This window comes from Megalobrama amblycephala, linkage group LG13 (genome assembly GCF_018812025.1).
Source record: "Megalobrama amblycephala isolate DHTTF-2021 linkage group LG13, ASM1881202v1, whole genome shotgun sequence".
Taxonomy (NCBI): domain Eukaryota; kingdom Metazoa; phylum Chordata; class Actinopteri; order Cypriniformes; family Xenocyprididae; genus Megalobrama; species Megalobrama amblycephala.
In genome coordinates, this window is record NC_063056.1 from 21,023,569 (window position 1) to 21,044,884 (window position 21,316).

General features: G+C 36.7%; 1 protein-coding gene across 10 annotated transcripts in view; it reads right to left on the reverse strand.

Moving 5' to 3' along the window:
• Positions 1 to 21,316, reverse strand: part of tsnare1 (T-SNARE Domain Containing 1) — a 258,123-nt gene that overhangs the window by 89,164 nt on the left and 147,643 nt on the right. For all 10 annotated transcript variants that reach the window (XR_007179032.1, XR_007179033.1, XR_007179031.1 and 7 more), the window contains 2 exons: positions 14,989 to 15,071; positions 1,351 to 1,460 (listed from right to left, as the gene is read on the reverse strand). Coding sequence is in view for 7 of the 10 variants with exons in the window: in XM_048152953.1 (XP_048008910.1) it covers positions 1,365 to 1,460; positions 14,989 to 15,071 (179 nt within the window). In the remaining 3 variants the exon portion in view is untranslated. The remainder of the gene's footprint in view (positions 1 to 1,350; positions 1,461 to 14,988; positions 15,072 to 21,316) is intronic.

Genomic DNA, 21,316 nt, shown 5'->3' on the forward strand with positions numbered 1-21,316 from the left:
CTCACAGATAGATGAATGAGAAAAACCAATGAACTAATGAATGAGTCAATGAACGAATAAAAGTAGATTGTGAGGATAAATGAATAACAGAAGAGTGTAATTGTCAGTTGCCCTTTCAGAGATGAATGAGGAGGTAATCCATCTAACTGATAAAATCCCACTCCCCTCAGAGAGGCTGCTCAATGGTGAAATATTAGTCTGAAGTACTTTCACACATTGGCTTTTCGCGGTGAAAAATAGCATCCTGATATGTCGGTTCAGGTTACACAAATGTCAAGAAACAATTAGGCAAGCGAGATTGTTTTGTCACCTTTTTTATGGAGATGATCGACTTTAAAATTTTTAAACAAGGGGCAGATGGAGGCATTGGATATTTTACTATTCAGTGATGACAGCAGATGTCTAAATTACCTGCTTCAGTCAAAATGAATTGTCTGTACTGTATTTTGGGGATAAATGATGCAGGTATAGTTACTTTGACTTGTGTTATCAGTTTACGAAATGAGGAGGCAAGTCTTTTCTTGAATTGCTACTTTAGGCTAATATAATACTATGCTATAATTAAATAAAAATTAAAGCTGAGGCAAATGTAAAAATAACTATATATATATATATATATATATATATATATATATATATATATATATATATATATATATATATATATATGGGTGGCCAAAAAGGTGTCCGGCCAAGGAAAATGTACATATTCACCATTTATTTGAATATTGTTAAAAATTACAGGTTTTGTAATCATATTGCGTAGTTGTGCTTGGAGTCAATTGTTTTATTTAAGATAACACAATGAAACAAGCCAGATTGTGTGGACATAATTTTTCCCCAGGCTGTTAAACAAATAAATTCTAAACACATGCAAAAACAACAGAGAACCAGTTTTTTTTTTTTTTTTTTTTTTTTTTGCATAGTAAAATAAAACTTGTAGGTGTAGTTTGCATTTTCTTCCAAATCATTTTGTTAGATAAATACCTTAACCAAGTTTAGTGTTTTGTTTTTCCTTCATATTGTTTAATCAAACTTGTAAGGTTACAAAAACAAATAGCCTCTCTGGACATCATTTTTGGCCACTACTATATATAAAACAATAACATGAATATTTCAAGAACCTAAAGTGAAGACATCCAAGTGGACTACACAGATTTGTGCAACTGTAACAAACATCACAGCATCATTACCTGGGTAAAATCCATCATCAGCCAATCACAGTGATCAGCCAAATTCACAGCCAATTTTAGGAGCTCAGTGAGAACACCATGAGCTCTGAAACTTCTCACTTTCTTTTTTTTATGTTGTTGTTTATATTACAGATTGGACACAACAGACATTGCTCACCTATGGCCTTGCTCTCATTTTCTGGCTGAGACTGCAATAATGATGATAAGCAATGTAAGAAGCAGCACTCCAGCGATTAGCAGATAACACTTCCTCCTCCTCAGCTGCCTCTGTGGATAACAGAATAAAAGAAGAAAAGGTTTGAGATGTTACTGTATGATTAATGATAGCTCACTCAAAAATTCAGTATTTAACTTGCCCTGTTTAACACAAAAGGGAGTTGTTTGGCAGGATGTTTATGCTGCTCTTTTCCATACAATGTGAATGGTAACCAATGGCTTAAAATTTGCTTTAAAATTGACAAAACATTGACACTATAAAAGTATTCCAGAGAAGAAAGAAAGGCACACAGGTTTGATACAACATGAGGGTGAGAAATGTATGCAAAAAAGTACATAAACAAAAACAATGAGCTACACTATAAAAAAGATTTTTCCAAAGATGTAAATAAAACAAAGATTATTGGAGTATGTTTTACGTAAACAATAAGGTACGAGAGGCTGTGCTGTATCGTGAATAAGTCATGGCTGAAGGGCATTGTTAGGCACGGAGCGAAGCGATACAGCACTAGCCTCGAGTACCTTATTGCTTTTATAAAATGGTTACCACACAATACAAATATTAAAACTAGAAATATGTATCAATGCAACTTTCATGAAGTAATTTTTCTAAAAGCCTTCCTTCCGCCAGAAAAAAAAAGTCCTTGACCATGAACGGCAACAGAAGTTACATTTTCATGCCATTAGATGGCGGCAAAGACTGTCTTTATGAGTGTGTCAGTCAGTAGCAAAGACTTTTATATTGAAAAGACTAAATTGTTGTGAACACAGAACAAGATGCAACTGACAAATGCTTTGACTAGCGCTGTCAGTCAAGGGAAAACCCCTTAAATGTTAAAAGGACAGGATAATACATAAGCCATTTAAACAGATTTTTTATTATGAACATAGGACTGACCTGAAGAAAAATGCTAAATCTGAATGCAGGTAATAAACTCGCTCACTTCATCTTTTTCTCACAATACTCTTCTACATAATACAGTAAGCTTCAATGAACAATAAGAACATAGTTTACGTTGCTAAGAGTGGTTGCTAAGGGTGTTGTGTAGTGATACACAGAACAGTTGGGTGAAACGGTCATAGCCATGTTGTATCATGAATAAAACACAGCTATTGACCAATCAGAATCAAGGACTGGAACTAACAGTTTTATAATAGAAAATACTACTTCAGTTTTCATCGAATGTCATTTTTAATTCTGTGTGTTACTTGCTGTTTCCTTTTTCTTTTGTTTGTAAAAATTTGAAACTTGTTTCTACACCAATTTCTTTTCAGTGTACTCTCAAGATACAGAATATACTAGTTAAATTAGTCGAGACTTTGCCACAATAACTGAAAATTCATTCAGATACCATACAGCTACTCTTGACAGACTAATAACAATAGCAAGACTTGTGAGTAATAACCCATAGATTTGCCAAAAAAAACGAAAACAAAAAAAGAAAAATCAAATAAATTCTTTCTAGGTCGCACACCGCTGTTAAAAATCAATAAATCAACAGTTATTATCCAGTATGAACGGCCTATCTAAGTACAAAAGGACCCACATGGAATAAAAGAACAAAATTACACCGTAATTTTCCAAACAGGTTCTTGCCACTGACGCAATACCGCAATACGAAATGAAGGCACTGCCATCAATTGACCTCTATAGGCTCTCTCCTCAATACAGAGACAGGCTTTGAAAATGATTTCTCTAAGACAGAATTGAATTGTGGCCTAAAGTCAAGAGCTGTTGGACAAGCATGAGAGAGCCGCATTCTCCGCCGTGCTCGAGTTCTGGTTGAACAGTGTTCGCAAAACCCATCTGGCTCTCTGATGCTCTTCGGCTCTGATAAGGCGCTGCGGTGGGAGGAAGCCCTGCTCCATTTTCAAAAGAATTTTGGAAAACTGCCGAAAGTGTCATTTGGACTTTCAACATCTGAGACTGGAACCCCCGTGTATCTATTGCTTTGTCATGTCTGAGATCCAGTTCAGAATCAATGCAACCAACAAGTGTGGGAAAAATAAACAACAGTGAATAGAATTTGCTTGCTGGGTGCATTTCAATATGTTTTTCCGACTTCGCGGGCGGCTCCGACGTTTTGGAGCGCAGATTCTATGTTGTTTTGAAATACCCTTCCCTACTCCCCATCTTTTTTTCTTTTGACAAAGCTAGAAAGAGCACCAGTTGTAGACCACAGCTAGGCTGAAGTCTTTAAATCCTGACGTGCTTCAAAGTGCGAAGAGCAATTCATCTTCTTATCTAAGACTGGAAACAGGCTTTCTATGTGGAAGTGTGCATGGGGGAGGGAGGGAGGCAAGGAGGCAAAAAAAAAAAAAAAAAAAAACTGCTGTCGAGTAATTTTCCGTTTAAACGTTCCACTCCACAACAATTTGCATAAGCAGCCCTGCGTCTGTGATAAGAAGATTGGTAATTTTCAAAGGCTCTGTAGGGATTGGGAATTAAAAGCCTCTCTCTGCTATCTCCTCTCTTGCAGCTGGTCACCATAGATTCCCTCGCTTCTTTCTTACATTTCTCCAAAACCGCGCCTTATAAACTTTCTCTCTCTCTCTCTCCCTCGTTCGCTCTATCACTCAGCATACAGTCTCTCGGCGCTGATTTTCACTCTGTGTTATCCCAGGCCTGCTCTGTCATTCAGAGAAAACAGGAAAATAAATCAGGTAAAAAGGGAACACAAAAAGCTTTAGGTGACAATACAACTGTTGCTCCATTTCGGAGCTTGAATTTTCTCCTGATGCTGTGGTGGGGAGGCGAGGTGGAGATGGAGTGTGCAGACGTTCACAGAGTGAGAAAGAGAAAGGGAAAATGACTTAAGGATAAAAGGAAAGCTGATGCAGTGAAGTGCCGGCGAGAGGACAGAAAAGGAAAAGGGAAATGAATTTTCTCCATCTCCATGTATCCAATTTAATCAAGCTGCTGTAGAAGCACTAAAACTAAAGCACCTTGATATTGAAAAAGTTTTTTAGGGTAGTCCTATAAATGGTGAAACTACTGTATGAATATGTGCTGATAGTTTAATTAGAAGCTTTTATTTAGTTCTTAAAGATTTTAACTTTGATTTAAATTGTACAAAAATGTATATTGCATATGATACTGATGTCACTACACTGTTACTATTTCTAATGTTTTTGAAAAAAAGTCTCATGCTCATCAAGGCTACATTAATTTGAACAAAAATACAATAATATGGTAAAAAAACAACAACAACAACAAAAAAACAATATATATAAATAAGTCATACAGATTTGGAATGACAATGACATAACTCATTGTCATGAGTTAAAGGATTAGTTCATTTTAAAATGAAAATGACCCCAAGCTTTACTCACCCTCAAGCCATCCTAGGTGTACATGAATTTCTTCTTTCTAATGAACACAGTCAGAGTTATATTAATAAATATCCTGACGCATCCAAGCTTTATAATGGCAGTGAACAGGACCAACAAGTCTGAAGCTCAAGAAAGTGCATCCATACATTATAAACATACTGCACACGCCTCCGGGGGGTTAATAAAAGCATCTGTGTAAGAAAAATATCCATATTTAACAAGTTATAAAGTAAAATATCTAGCTTTCGCCAAACTGCTTTCCGTATTCAATTTTCATAAGTTGCATATGGAAGACGCATCGCTTTGCTTCGCTTCAGAAGGCCTTTATTAACCCCCTGTAGCCATGTGCAGTACATTTATAATGTATGGATGTACCTTCTTGATCTTCATACTCTTTGCTCCCATTCACTGCCATTATAAAGCTTGGTTGCATCAGGATATTTATTAATATAACTCTGATTGTGTTCATCAGAAAGAAGAAAGTCATATACACCTAGGATGGCTTGAAGGTGAGTAAAGCTTGGGGTAATTTTCATTTTAAAGAGAACGAATCCAATAATTTTCCACTTGTAAATTTCTATTATATGAGGGCATGTGCAAAATGCTGTTTCTGCTAGACCAACTCATCATGTGACCACTTAAGGATTTCCAGCCATGGAGAAGGGCGGAACATATCTACTAACCTCTGCACCAAGAACTCAACTGAATTAACCCCTGTAACAAACCCTGAACAAAGCAGCAAATTTCACTTTAACCCACATATAAGTCACATATGGACATGCCATTTTTGTGAGAAACAAAATGACATTGGTTTCAAGAGAGAGAAAGAAGGGGGAGAGAGTCATTTACCTTGTGTGACATGAAAAACGTCTTTATAATGGCATAATAACGCAGCATGATGATTACCGTCATAATATTATTCTGCCTTTATCTCATCTGCTCAGAAAATTGAAGGTCCATAAAATAAATAATGTTTGCACTGCCACTGCCTGGCTTGTAATCGGCTTATGTGCAATTTACATAAAAATTCAGAATACAAGTCTTCTTGATTATGATGCTTAAAAGACACAGCAAATAGGAACTTGAGGTCCTCACTTTGCAGTTCAGCCTTTGGAGCACGCTGTTCTTCGCCTTAGGCTGCTGTAAGTACATGAAAGCTCAGTGGAAGAAAGTGTTACAGATGAACAAGGAGGGTTACAGAGTTGTACCTTGATCCTGACACCTACATAAGTCTGAAACGACAAGCAAATTATTTTTATGTTTGAATTACAGTTTTCGTAATTGTAGAGAATGTAGCAGCTGTTTTATATTAATTGTTAAGAGGGACAGTTATTGAAAAAAATAGGTGTTGATTATTATTATTATTATTATTATTTTAAAAAGGTAGCACTTTATAATAACTTTCATTAAAGGTGCTCTAAGTGATGTCACGCGTTTTTAGGCCAAAACATTTTTTGTCACATACAGCAAACATCTCCTCACTATCCGATAGCTGCCTGTCCCCTGAACATACTGTAAAAAAACACGGTCTCTGTAGTCGCCACAAGCTCCGAAAACGGCAACAAAAACAAACTGGTGCAGCCTGGACCACGAAACATAATAAACATGCTCCAGCCAATAACCGACAAGAATGATTTCAAATGCGCGTCCATGACTGTTTCAGGAAGCACGGAGGGGAGGGGGAGGAGGAGGAGGAGGAGGAGGGAGGGTCTAGCTAGCCTCTGTTTTGTTTGACAACACTTCGAACGTCAACAGGAAGTTACTCCACCCAGGATCGCTTAGAGAACCTTTAATAAGTCATTAGGAATCATTACATAATACAAAGATCTGTAATTAGTTTGAAAAAACTTTAAAAAGAACTTTAAATTCAGCATGAACTCTAAATGACTCTTTACATTCTTAAAGGGCCATTATATTATATTATATTATATTATATTATTATATTATATTATATTATATTATATTATATTATATTATATTATATTATATTATATTATATTATATTATATTATATTATATTAGCTTTCAGTATCAGTTTATATCTGCTTCTGTACACCCCTAAAGTTACCACAGCATCACCATCTGTTTCATTCGCTGTAGCGTACTTCTATAAGTAAGGTAGGCTATTGCATTATTAGCAGAAGCGAGTTTGGCAAAACCCCAACATTGCCACATCCCAGCTCATGGAGAATAATGCTCCCATGCTAAACTCTCCACAACATCCCCTCATTCACATACATATTCATTCCACTTCAGCTCCAATATTACAGACAGGCCTATGTGACAGTCATCACCACCATCTAAACTCCATTCATCACCATTACCTAAATTACACTGCATGATTGATTTGCATTGCTGTGCCTGATCACAGCATGACATAGCACTGATCAGCTGCTTTCTGCATTCATTACACAAACCTGACAAACTTTCAACACAATATGCAATTCACTTATGAAGAACGAGTAAACCAAAAACATGTTTTCTCATTATATTATAGGCCTATTTTCTACACCAAATTTTGACAATGAGAGTGAAATTGCACAAACGTAAAGCAAATATTGCATGCTTTATCATGCAAAAATGTTGTCAGGGCATTGCTACAGCATACAGATGCTAAGTTGTTCAATGTAGTTTTTAATAGGTCACTAGGGTGGTTGCTAGAGTGTTGCTATGTGGTTACAAAGTGGTACTAGGGTGATCTTGGTTGTTGATAGAGTGTTCTGGGTGGTTTTTAGGGATGCTTCAATCGATCATCTGCAGATCGGTATCGGACGATAATCACAATCTATGACTTGATCAGTAGTCGCTAAATTTGGCCGATCTCATGAACCGATAGCAATTTATTGACGTAAAACCATAAAAAGTCCAACCCGACCTCACAGCAATTTGTACTTATTTTACGAGGTAGCTAATTCGTATGAATTCGTACGACCTCACTTTTATGAATTAGTAAGTTTTTTTTGCTAAATCGTACGTATTTTACAAGTTGACAAATTTGTATGAATTCAAACGAATGACCTACCCCCTAACCCCGCCCCTAAACCTACCCATCACTAGGGTTTAGACAAATACGTACGGAATTAGCAACTTCATAAAATACGTACAAATTGGTCGTGAGATAGCGTTGAAAACGTTACCGTCGATGTGAATGTAAACAGTATAGATGAGGATTTTGCACCACGTTCTGCTTTGTAACTTTATCGTTTACTAATGTTTTGCATAGTAAATCGCACATCTTTATTTAGAACAGGTTGTCTCAATTCAAACGAGCCTACATATAACATAACATGATGCGTAGATCTTGAGAAAATCCTCACATGACATGACATGCTGCTTGGCTAAAACTATAGGACTTCCAGGATCCGTTTGCGTCACTATGCATGACGTAGTGTAAACTGTGCAACAATGCAAACTGGATCTTGGGTATGGTGAGTAGTTCAATTCAGTTCAAGATTTTTCTCATCCAATCAGTGCAGTTAAATTGACAATATTACTGAACATTAAAGGGTTAGTTCACCCAAAAATTAAAATTGTCATGAATCACTTCCCCTCATGTCATTTCCACACCCGTAAGACCTTTGTTCATCTTCGGAACACAAATTAAGATATTTTTGATGAAATCTGAGAGTTCTCTGACTCCTCCATAGACAGCAATTAATGTAACTATCACTGTCTAGGCCCAGAAATGTAGTAAAGACATTGTTAAAAAAGCCAACATGACTGCAGTGGTTCAACCTTAATTTTATGAAGCGACGAGAATACTTTTTGTGTGCAAAAACAAAATAAAAATAACGACTTTATTCAACAATATCTTCTCTTCTGTGTCATTCTCGTACGCTGTTTACATTCAGCGCTTCCAGGTTCTATGTCAGAACGCTGGCTGAATGCCCAACTAGCCAAAGGTGACAGATAATGGTCTCCATATATAACTAGGATCCCTCCTTCACTATAAATAAATGAAATTTTTTTGTCCATTCTATCATATACCAGGCAAAAATCACAAGTGTGATGGCTCAGAAAAGTAATAGCACACCTCTCCTCCACAAACTGCATGATTTGAGGTATCATCAAGTCCCTAACCCCAAGTATTCACAACAGTAATAGTGATACTAATAAATTGAATTTCATTCTGCCCCCTTAGATTACGCTTTGGCTCCCTTATGTTTTCGTGTGTGGGAGGGAGGGTTATGGAGGGTATGTTGAAGCAGTGAATCTGCTCTGGGCACACAAATAAGCCGTCTGGTCTGCATGGATTCAGTGCAATCGGGACAGCATGCGGCTTATGTAGAACCAGATAGAAAATAATAATCCAACACCCCGCTCACTGTCACACTCTACAGGCCACGAGATCATCCAACTGACATAAATACAGCCTAACACGGCCCACACACGCAAAAGAAATGTAGTACACACCAGATATGAGCTATGTATGTGTAAGCAATAATCTTGTTGCACAACAGTAGTTATGGTATTAGTTTTTACTAGATTACTATGTGCATTCTAATACACGTTTGCTTGTATTATGGTCTAGGAGGTTTTTTTTTCTTTCTTTTCTCGGCAAGGGCAGTAACTCCTAACCTTTTTTCAAAGAAAACATTTTACTGATCATTTGTTTTCTTGCCTCTTGAAAAGCACTTATTTTTTTATGCATGCATCCACATTTTGATCTAAGAGAATTTGCAAAGTTAAATTGTGCCTAAACAGATTTTCTTTTTCTTTTTTTTTTTTAAACTGAACAGACTTTTTAAAAGAAATTAATGCCTTTATTTAACAAGGACACATTACAATGATCAAAAGTAAAATGAAAGACTTTAACGTTATTAATATATACACACACACACACACACATATTATATATATATATATATATATATATATATATATATATATATATATATATATATATATATATATATATATATATATATATATATATACACATACACACACACACACACACACACAAAATATATATATATATATATATATATATATATATATATATATATATATATATATATATATATATATACACACACACACACACACACAAAGAATACTGAAAAAAATGTATCATCGTCTCCACAAAAATATCAAGCAGGATCATGTGACACTGAAGATTGAAAATCTATCTATCTATCTATCTATCTATCTATCTATCTATCTATCTATCTATCTATCTATCTATCTATCTATCTATCTATCTAGTGAATTTTTCTTTCAGTTGACTTTACGTTCAATTGACTATTTATGAGTGAGTCATTGAATCTTTTGTTCAAATGATTCACAAAGAAATCTGATTCATTCATGTTTCTCTTAGAGATGCGCTCTGCTTTGGCTATGTTCACTATTTGCGTTGAGGAGCAAAAATGGAGAAAATAACTACAAATATTGTTTCTAAAATGTATGTTAATTATAAACTGCCATTACTGTATAACACAGTATTTCTAGTTACAGGGAAAGGGACATAAAAATTGTAAAAGACTTCCTGACCTTAGAACTGAATTAAATAAACCTAACTAAGGTTCACTTAGTTAAGAGCACCCAGTAAAGCACTTTTCCACATCACAAAATGGCCTTGTAATGGAGAGAGTGAGAAAATGAATAATGGTAATTGAAGTCTGGAGTCTGTGTATTATGGTGTGAACTCTGTTCACTGTCTGTTCATTTGAGTTTAGAGTTTGGAGCAGCAGCATGGTAATGAACAATCATGTTCCATCGTGGTCCATTGAACTCTGATGGGGCTGATACAACATCATTCTTGTCATTTACAGACCTTCCATGAGCGAAGAGGAACTACTTTTGGCTTGATGGATTATAGATTCAATTTATTTCCTGCGTTCAGTTAACTGACATTTTGGGCCACGGAAAGAAAATGACTTTCTATTTTTAATTGACTTGCGTGGGTAGTGTTCAACACTGTGGGTTTATAGGAGATGTTCGAAAGGAAATGGGGTAGCGCCCTAAGCCAGACGCGCTTCCCTCCTCCCCTCAGGGTGGGCGGCAGCGGGACCGACGAAGTGCTAAATTGCTCTGCGTGAGTTTGGTCACGGCTGAGCTCTCCTTGAGATAATGAAATGACAATTAATCCAAAAGCTGTTGCTACTCACTCATTTACTCCCTTGCGCTCTTGTAAGTGGAGGAAGGAAGAGGCGAGAAATCTACAGCCAAGAGAGGAATGCTAAAGCACACCTTTGGGACTTTCATTTGTTTTGAAACACAAACTCACATGGATGGGAACCGGTGGATGGGTAGAAACACAAACGCATGAACGTGTGAGAGCACATGTGCTTGACCACTCATTATTAGCCAGAGTTTTTTATTGTGAAACCCAGAGAAGAACAATGCGAAAGAACACAACCAACACCAACTGCTCTAAGCAGACAGGAATATAACAAAGGGTCAAAGTATAAGTGTGAGGTTGTCAAAGTAGAAAAAAGGTGCAGACATGCTTTGAGCAGACAACAACAGTTGAAAGTGTCTCACATCTATGACAGGACAACAGAGATAATAAATAAATGATGATGAGGAGAAATTATTTCAATAAGGCCTACTGGGGTAGTCAATGAGGTGGAGAAACCTAAAAAAGGAGGAGAATAAAAAAATATCCAAAAGAAAATGAAAACGTACACTTTCGTTGAAAAGTTTGAAAGCATGCACGCATTAATTTAAAAAATAAAATCATGATATCCTCAAAAATATTAAGCAGCACAATTGTTTCCTCATTGATAATGATAGGAAATGTTACTTGAGCACCAAATCAGCATATTAGAATGATTTCTGGAGAATCATGTGAAACTGAATACTGAATGGAGTATTGATGCTGAAAATGCAGCTTTGCCATCACAGGAATACAATACATTGTAAATACAATAAATACAAAACCGTTATTTTAAAATGTAGTAATATTTCACAATATTACTATTTTTCATTTTATTACTATAACAATTTTTTTACTGTAGTTTGAACAAATAAATGGAGCATGGGTAACACTTTTGTGTGAAGCTCATTTAAAGGTGCCCTAGAATCAAAAATTGAATTTATCTTGGCATAGTTGAATAACAAGAGTTCAGTACATGGAAATGACATACAGTGAGTCTCAAACACCATTGTTTCCTCCTCCTTGTGTAAATCTCATTTGTTTAAAAGACATCCGAAGAACAGGCGAATCTCAACATAACACCGACTGTTACGTAACAGTCAGGATCATTAATATGTACGCCCCCAATATTTGCATATGCCAGCTCATGTTCAAGGCATTAGACAAGGGCAGCCAGTATTAACGTCTGGATCTGTGCACAGCTGAATCATCAGACTAGGTAAGCAAGCAAGAACAATAGCGAAAAATGGCAGATGGAGCAATAATAACTGACATGATCCATGATAACATGATATTTTTAGTGATATTTGTAAACTGTCTTTCTAAAGGTTTCGTTAGCATGTTGCTAATGTACTGTTAAGTGTGGTTAAAGTTACCATCATTTCTTACTGTATTCACGGAGACAAGAGCCATTTTTTAACACTCTGAGGTCTGAGGGTATCGCCGGCGATACCACCGTGGTTTTTTTCTTATCAGTGTGAAAGAGACTCAAAATACTCCGTTAATGTTGCACATACAATTAAGAGTTATACACCATTTTAATCTGTGGAATATCTTCTTTTATTTGTGTACACTCAGAGTAAAAACAAAATGTTGTGCTTTTTGTAAAATAAAGAAAACTAACATGATGCATGATCTCTCGTCTCCCTCTGAAGGAAGTCCAATCTGATAGTTCTCAGAAAATGAACTGTAACTTAGTGAATACTAATCACAAAAAATTAGACTTATGTCTAAAAAAACATTGAAATGTCAGGTTTTAAATCGTGTAAGTCAAATCGAAAACAAACATTCTGTGTTTATGTAATCTGTATGAAAAGAGAGCCATGTCAGAAGTCTGTGATTCAGCTCATTATCCACTAATGTGACCACGCCCATGGAGGGAGCGCTATTCAGACGCAAATTCTGAGTCAATACATGCATTCATCGTCTCAATCGTGTATTTATTGTCTTGAAAAGTGTTTTGAATAGCCATAGTTAGCGATCTCTGTCCTCTGTTAGTTCGGTTACTTCCTGGATTGCCTATTCTTCTTTAGTGCTCAGGCATTTGTGGACTAAAGGTGAACAGAGCGCCCTCCGGCTGCAAGTATGAATTGTTGAGTATAAATAAATGTATAAAGTATAAAGTATGAAATAAATATTACTCTTCTATATAGAAAATTGACAAACATATGAGAATCCATCAATATTTCTCCAAATGTGCATGCGTTTAAGCTAAAAGCCTAAAAATGCCATAGAGGTAACATAATTGTTCAGACACTTTGCATCACAGAAATACATTATATTTTAAAGAATATAATAGAATACCATTATTTTAAATTATAATAATATTTCACAGTATTGTTATTTTTTCTGTATGTTTGATTTACACCATGATGAGATTTGAATCATGATCACAGAGGGTTTTTTCACAGCCTACCTGACTGAAAGGCCTCATTAATATGCAAGTCATTTCAGGTCATTATTATGTGATTCTTTTGTCTTCTCAGGTGAGAATCACCCATTATACATGAGGATTCACGCCTCCACGCATACTGTGTTTCTTGACCAAAGATGTTTTAGAAAATTTAAATCTCTCTATTGTTTTATATGAACAAGCAGGCAGCATAATTTTTACCTCATTTTGAAGCAAAAACTCTAGTCTACAACCTCAAATACCCAGAAGTCTTGTGAACAAAGACTTTATTTCAGTGACTTAAGTTTTTTGTTTTTTCAATAACCACGCATAAACGTTATTCCTTCAAAAACACAAACATGTACATACATGTTCCTCACATATTATTGTAGCCTAGTTTGTGCTGAATACAGTGTAATGACACTTTTTCCATTAATATGTTTATGAACAACTGAAAAAAGCACAAATGTCAGGGCATGTCAAAACTTCTCCAGGGTCCCAAAAATCCTCAGACCCCTGAGGGTTAACACTTGCAGTCTGTATAATGCATAAACACAACTTCATTCTTTATAAATCTCCCCAACAGTGTGTAATGTTTGCTTTAGCTACGGAGCACCATCAAACTCATTCAGAATCATATGTAAACATCCAAATAAATACTATACTCACATGATCCAATGCATGCATGCAGTATGCATGACGAACATATTGTAAAGATCCATTTGAGGGTTATATTAGCTGTGTGAACTTTGTAAATGCACTGTAGTCGAGAGCTCGGAGGGGGCAGGGAGTCCGCGATTTAAAGGGGCCGCACACGCTTAATCGGTGCATAGTTAATGATGCCCCAAAACAGACAGTTAAAAAAATTAATAAAAAAAAAAAAATCTATGGGGTATTTTGAGCTGAAACTTCACAGACACATTCAGGGGACACCTTAGACTTATATTACATCTTGTAAAAACTGGTTCTAGGGCATCTTTAAGCTTTCAAGCTTCAGAGAGGGGGGATTTTTCATTATACCAATGACACTTTTGTCAATATATTATTAAAGAAAGCCAGAGGCTTTCACCATATGTTTGTTTTTTTTAACCTGCTTTTTTGGTTTGTTTGTTTGTTTTTTGATTGATTGATTGACAGTAGATTGTTGAGACGGGTCATTTGTTTATCAGAAAAATTTATATCTCATAGGTGACAAAACTGAGATTTGTTTAAAAGTGTTCAATGTTCAAAGTGTTTTACTGCATGTTTAATAATTAATTTATCAATTCATCTGTATCAGTGTTTGGAACCACTATGTTCAAGTCAAGATTATATTGCCAAAACACTGACTTGGTTTCAAGGGAATGCATAAACTGATAAAATAAATATTTTGTATGCAAATTAAGTCAATCTGGATAAAAAACATCCACTAAATGTGTAAATTATGCATGACACCAGGGTAGACAAAGACATAATACAGCCATTTTGTTTCTATTTACACAGTACTTAATACTCAAACAGAGCAAGTGAACAATCAATGACAAATTTTCAAATAGGTTTATGGTCTACCCATCAGGTAATTGGTGATTACTGAAGTGAGCGGCTAATGAATGACAGCATGTTGAAAATCTCACTGTGTGATGTCAACTGAAACTAATAAACAAACCTGCTACAATAATTGTGTTCATAGACTGTTACCGAGAGACTCCTTTAACATACCAAACTGCTTTTTGTGTGCCATAATGCAGTAGTTTTCCAAGAAGTCAATAACTTACCTGATAATGGCTGGCCTTTGCAAGCTCTTGATTGGCTGATTCCACATGTGATGAGGTGGTCTGAATGTAGTCTTCGATACTGTCTGTGAAGAGAGAAAATGAGCATTATTATTGTTGTTGTCATCGTTGTTGTGTTTTGATGTACACAATGTTACAATGTGATCAGGATGTTCTGTCATTTCCAAATAATTTTCAGCCTATGTGTGCAAAACCTTAAAATTCATAAGAGAAGGTTTGACTCACTCATACATTCACAAAAAAAAAAAGAATGTCCAAGTACATGGTGTACCAGAGCATATTTAAAGCATACCCACTCTATCATTCATGTTCCCTTTTTCAGAGAGAAAGAGATTAGAGAGCAAAGTGCTCAATGTTAATGCTGCCAAAAACAGAAGCTGTATCACATTTTGTATGTCTATATACACCATCGTCACAAAAGGCCATGTTGAAAGGAAGAGTTCAGCCAAAAATGAAACTTCTGTCATTATTTACTCACCCTCATGTTGTTCCAAACCTGCACACTATTATTGTCATTATTTACTGCATAAGCTTGCCTATGTTCATGTCGAGGGAAAAAAAAAAAAAAAAACACATTCAATTACCACAGAACCGAAAACAGAAAAGATTTTGTTGTCAGATGAGCATAAATATACAAATGACAGAATGCTAATTTTTTGGTGAATTATAATTAGGTGCTCTTCATCACAGTGATTAGCCTCTCTTAAGCAGGATGCAGTTGTGCCATATGAATTATTAAGATTCAATTCTGCATTGTTTTGGGAAGCATTTACTGCATTACTGGTCTGTGAAATTATAATGTTATTCTTAAAATCTGTGAAAGTACTTTGTCATTAGTGTCAGTAGTGTGACCATTTGTGTATTAGGCAAAATCTAGTATAGAAGTGTAAACAAATAGTTGTTGCATCTTTTATGGTAGCAAGGCAAGATTAGCTAATATTCTACTCAAGAAACACAACACAAAAAGACATTTTCCGCAGAGAATTGCGCTTAGAAAACACATACTGTATGATAATCAGCTAGAAACACACAAAGACTGTTATGTCCTTGCTTCCTTAAATCGTAGGAAAGTCAGCCAATTATTAACTTTGAATAATCCAAATGAGTTGTCTTGTTCCAATGCGCATGTACTTATACTAGCAAGTGAGAACATTGATTCAAATGCAAAGTCAATTCCCTTCCCAATTAAAAACAAATGTGCGGTTCACCACACAGGAGAGCAGAACGAAAGCAGAAGCGGGGGAGTTACAGCGGGGTTAAAACAGGGCAAGCTCAGCTGAGGGGAACACTGTAGACCTCACCTTCGCCTAGCTGGAGGAACTAATGAAGTTTTGTTTATCTTTCTCTGATTTGATTTGGCCGTCGCCGTGAGATGTGGAAAGGGAGGTGAAGGGGGGTTTGCATGGAAAGAAACTGGAAACCTGTGCGAGGAAGTGATGTATTTGTAATGGCTGGACCAATCAGACACAATTATCTGTTATATTTAACAAATAATCTTTAAAAACCCTCAACCAACAACAAAACGAGACACCAAGGTATCTGTGGACAACCCCCAAAGAGCAACTAACATCAAGGCATGAAAGCCATTTATGACCAGAAAGAATGTGAAAGTTGGCCACATGGAAAAGCATAGGCCATAGAAAAGACACATGAAGCCAGAAAAAGACAAACTGTTCTATGAATGAACATGCATATCTCCAGGACATTGTGTGTATGATTATTACTGTCTTATATAGTGTCTTTTGTACTGTATACCGTTTTATGCATGCTTTACCTTTTTCCTACTCAGTTGTATAATCACTTGAGACATGTACAATCACGTATCCAGTTTCCTTATGTGATCATACATTCTTTTATAGTGTTTGCATATGATTTAATCCTTGAATGAATGTGTTAGCATTACTTGATTAATCAAGATATACACTGCTCAAAAAAATTAAAGGAACACTTTGAAAACACATCAGATCTCAATGGGGAAAAATATCATGCTGAATATCTATACGGACTGGGTAATGTGTTAGGAACAAAAGGATGCCACATCATTTGATGGAAATTAAAATTAACCTACAGAGGACTGAATTCAAAGTGGAAATCAAAGTGAAAAAATGATGCAGCAGGCTAGTCTACTTTGCTGAAATTTCATTGCAGCAACTCAAAATGGTACTCATTAGTTTGTATGGCCCCCACGTGCTTGTATGCATGCCTGACAACGTCGGGGCATGCTCCTAACGAGACAACGGATGGTGTCCTGGGATATTTCCTCCCAGATCTGGAGCAGGGCATCACTGAGCTTTTGGATAGTCTGAGGTGCAACCTGGTGGCATTGGATGGACCGAAATAATGTCCCAGAGGTGTTTTATTGGATTTAGGTTAGGCGAGCGTGGGCGCCATTCAATGGTATCAATTCCTTCATCCTCCAGGAACTGCCTGCATACTCTTGCCACATGAGGCCAGGCATTGTTGTGCACCAGGAGGAACCCAGGACCCACTGCACCAGCGTAGGTTCTGACAATGGGTCCAAGGATTTCATCCTGATACCTAATGGCAGTCAGGGTGCCATTGTCTAGCCTGTAGAGGTCTGTGCATCCCTCCCCAGACCATCACTGACCCACCACCAAACCGGTCATGCTGAATGATGTTACAGGTAGCATAACATTCTCCACGGCTTCTCCAGAGGCTTTCACGTCTGTCACGTGCTCAGGGTGAACCTGCTTTCATCTGTGAAAAGCACAGGGCACCAGTGGCGGACCTGCCAATGGCAAATGCTAATCGAGCTCCACAGCGCCGGGCAGTGAGCACAGGGCCCACTAGAGGATGTTGGGCCCTCATGAAATCTGTTTCTGATTGTTTGGTCAGAGACATTCACCAGTGGCCTGCTGGAGGTCATTTTGTAGGGCTCTGGCAATGCTCATCCTGTTCCTCCTTGCACAAAGGAGCAGATACCGGTCCTGCTGATGGGTTAAGGACCTTCTATGGCCCTGTCCAGCTCTCCTAGAGTAACTGCCTGTCTCTCTCCTCCATGCTCGTGAGACTGTGCTGGAAGACACAGCAAACCTTCTGGCAATGGCACGCATTGATGTGCCATCCTGGAGAAGTTGGACTGTCTGTGCAACCTCTGTAGGGTCCAGGTATCGCCTCATGTTACCAGTAGTGACACTGACCATAGCCAAATGCAAAACTAGTGAAAAACAGTCAGAAAAGATGAGTAGGGAGAAAAATGTCAATGGCCTCCACCTGTAAAACCATTCCTGTTTTGGGGGTTGTCTCATTGTTGACCATCTAGAGCACCTGTTGTTAATTTCATTAACACCAAAGCAACTGAAACTGATCAACAACCCCCCCTGCTACTTAACTGACCAGATCAATATCCCAGGATTTTAACAAACTTGATGCTATTCTCTGATTTAAAAGTGTTCCTTTAATTTTTTTGAGCATTCTTGGCATCTACAAATTTGTATTTTGATGATCTAAATGATCATGTATATTGTATGTTGATACCTATGCAAGTAGTATTACAAGAATATTTAATAGTTTCTGCATCAACACCCAATCCATTTACATATGCAAATAACCTGCTTTAAGAAAAAAAGTTGTAAACTTTCCCTCTGAAAGCTTAGGGGTGTGTGTGTGTTTGTTTATATTAGTTATGTGTTCGTGATTTAGTTAAAACTTTTGGTGTACCTTTCACATATTTTGATTCTGGTCCCTGCTTGTAAATCAACATCAATTTAACAATTACAATCACAGCTACATGCTGAAGAGAGTTAATTTTCTGTGGCCATGAAAAATATCCTTTCTGAGAGTTGATAAACAATCAATACTGAGTGTTCGCTAGACAAACAGATGAATTGATTGTAATATTGATTCAGCTACATCAAGTTAATTCTATTAACTGATCCAAATATTTATAATTAATTATAACGAGGTATAATTAATTATTCATATTTCCCCTTTGATCTAATTTGCTACATATGTGTCTATTCATCTTTCAGTAAGGTGGCCTTTTAAAAGGATTAACAAGAGCTCTAACATGCTATCAACTTGTAATCTTTCATCCCACCTTCCTGACTTGCATTCATTTCTACCCCATGTTTCTTTCTATTTCTGGTAACAGCTAAATTGCCTGTTTTAAATGAGCTGGGTGGAGCACAGTCACTCCCTGGTATAATTAAACCTGTAGGAGCTGTTGTACCACATCATAGTTTCCCATTTAGTTATTTTATGTTCTCGTCACAAGCCTGCTCTCCTTAACAACAAGATTCATTGAGTCACAAATGTGAAAAATAGCAAGAATAAGGTTTAGAGTGCAGCAGATGGGAACAAACAGACTAAAGTTTACACAAAGCAATATCTGAAAGTGTGTGTGGGCTGTACGTTATTCAGGAAGTTCTCAGTACCTCAGTATACTCCGGTGACCAATATAACCCTCCCAGCGTGAACATTTCTTCTGTCTCCATCTGAGATTACTGACCTGTCATCTACTACCAATATAAGCACACAGAATCTGTGTGGAAATGAGAAATGGCTCATTTAGAAACACTGAAGGGAGATGACACATCATACGGAGACTTATCAATCAATATTTCAATAGCGAAACTGAAAAGAGGGCTCTGTGCTTGATGAATCATCAGCCATGTCTGCTAAAGACACCCTGCAGGGCAACCAACCTCTTATTAGTGTCACTTGTGTCAAACAGATATTCTAAATGGAATTTTATCAAAGTTATTGAGCGATGCCGTTTCAAAACTTAGAGAGTCGCCTCACTGTTTACTGTCTACACAATCAGTTATCTTCTACAGCAGCATCACAACTGAAATGGAACTTTGTAATTGAATGATTTGGAATGTTTTTCATAGCAACTCCATAAGCTGTCACTCACTTACACAGCACAAGTGGCTCCTTACATGAAGCACACAAGAGACTCGACTCAATAGAACTCAACAGTGACCGCCCACTTTTTTCAACAGCCTTGGTTGAAGAAGTACAGTATTCTTCCCATTCATTGTTTGCACTGAGATTTAAAAATATTCTGCAATAAAGAGTTTTAAGCCATGAACCAAACCAACCAGCTCTGAGAGGAAAAACACAATATTACAAATTGAGAAAGTCGAAATCACACATACTTTTGGATTCTACGTCATCATATATCAGCACTTGTCTTTAAAGATTTAAACATTATTGTTAAAAATGTAGACATAATGAATGGGATTTTCCTAGTTACTGATGTTACCATAACACTGAGATAATGGCTTGATACTCTACAAAATACAGTACAATCAATCAATCAATTTTGATATTTGTATCAACAGAAAACGTTGTCAGTAGTAAATAAAAAGTACTTGACATTTCCAGAGACTACATCAGCCATCTGGTCTAAAACTTTCAGTATGCTTGTCACAATGCATTCTGGGATTGCCTTGTTCAACACAATTTTGCTACATAGTGTTTTGAACTTGCTTCACATCAGTATAATGCACAACAATATTGTCTAGCTAATGTTTTGCTAAGCAAGCTAGATTTTGGAACAGAATTAAAGTGCATAACTTAATTTTTAATTCACCAACTGAACAAAATTTGATTTAGTAATAAAAAAAAAAAAAAAATGATGCACCATTAACCGTAATGAAATTCTAGCTCGGCTGTAGAGATGAGGTGGCACTGGGATCCAAAAAGGCCAGTACTGTTTGTGCTTTGAACTAGCTGATTCACACCAGCTCTTGTTCCTCTTTTAATTCAGTTTTTATATGCAGAGTCCTGCTCTGTGTAATATAACCTTATCGGCTGCCAAACATGGGTTAACAGGCTCTGAAAACATAAACAATAATTGTTGCTTTTTAATTTCAATCATCCTCAATTTATTTAAGAATTACAGGGACATACTGTACTTTACAATGACTGTAAATTAACAGGCTTGACAAGCTCTTATCTAGAGACTCCTCAATTGGTCACCACTGACTCGAACGCACACGTGCGCACATTGAATACTCCTGAAAACATTAGGTTAGAAATAATTAAAGAATCAACCAATTAGGGAAGCACAAAGCTGAGCCGTAAAACAAACACCCAATTAGTTTGAAACACAATTTACCATTCGTAGCTGCAGAATCAAATCACCTCTTTACGGAATTAATAGGTGCACCATGTACACAGACAACCTTAAGCAATGCTTAAGCAGTAAATAAATAGAGCAGGATCAGCGCTGACTGCAGTAAGACAGATGTGGCAATACAATCACACTTGAGGAAATGTTAACATGGAAATAACATATACGCATAAAATGGCATTTTTTCCGGCTACACCAGCCAATTCC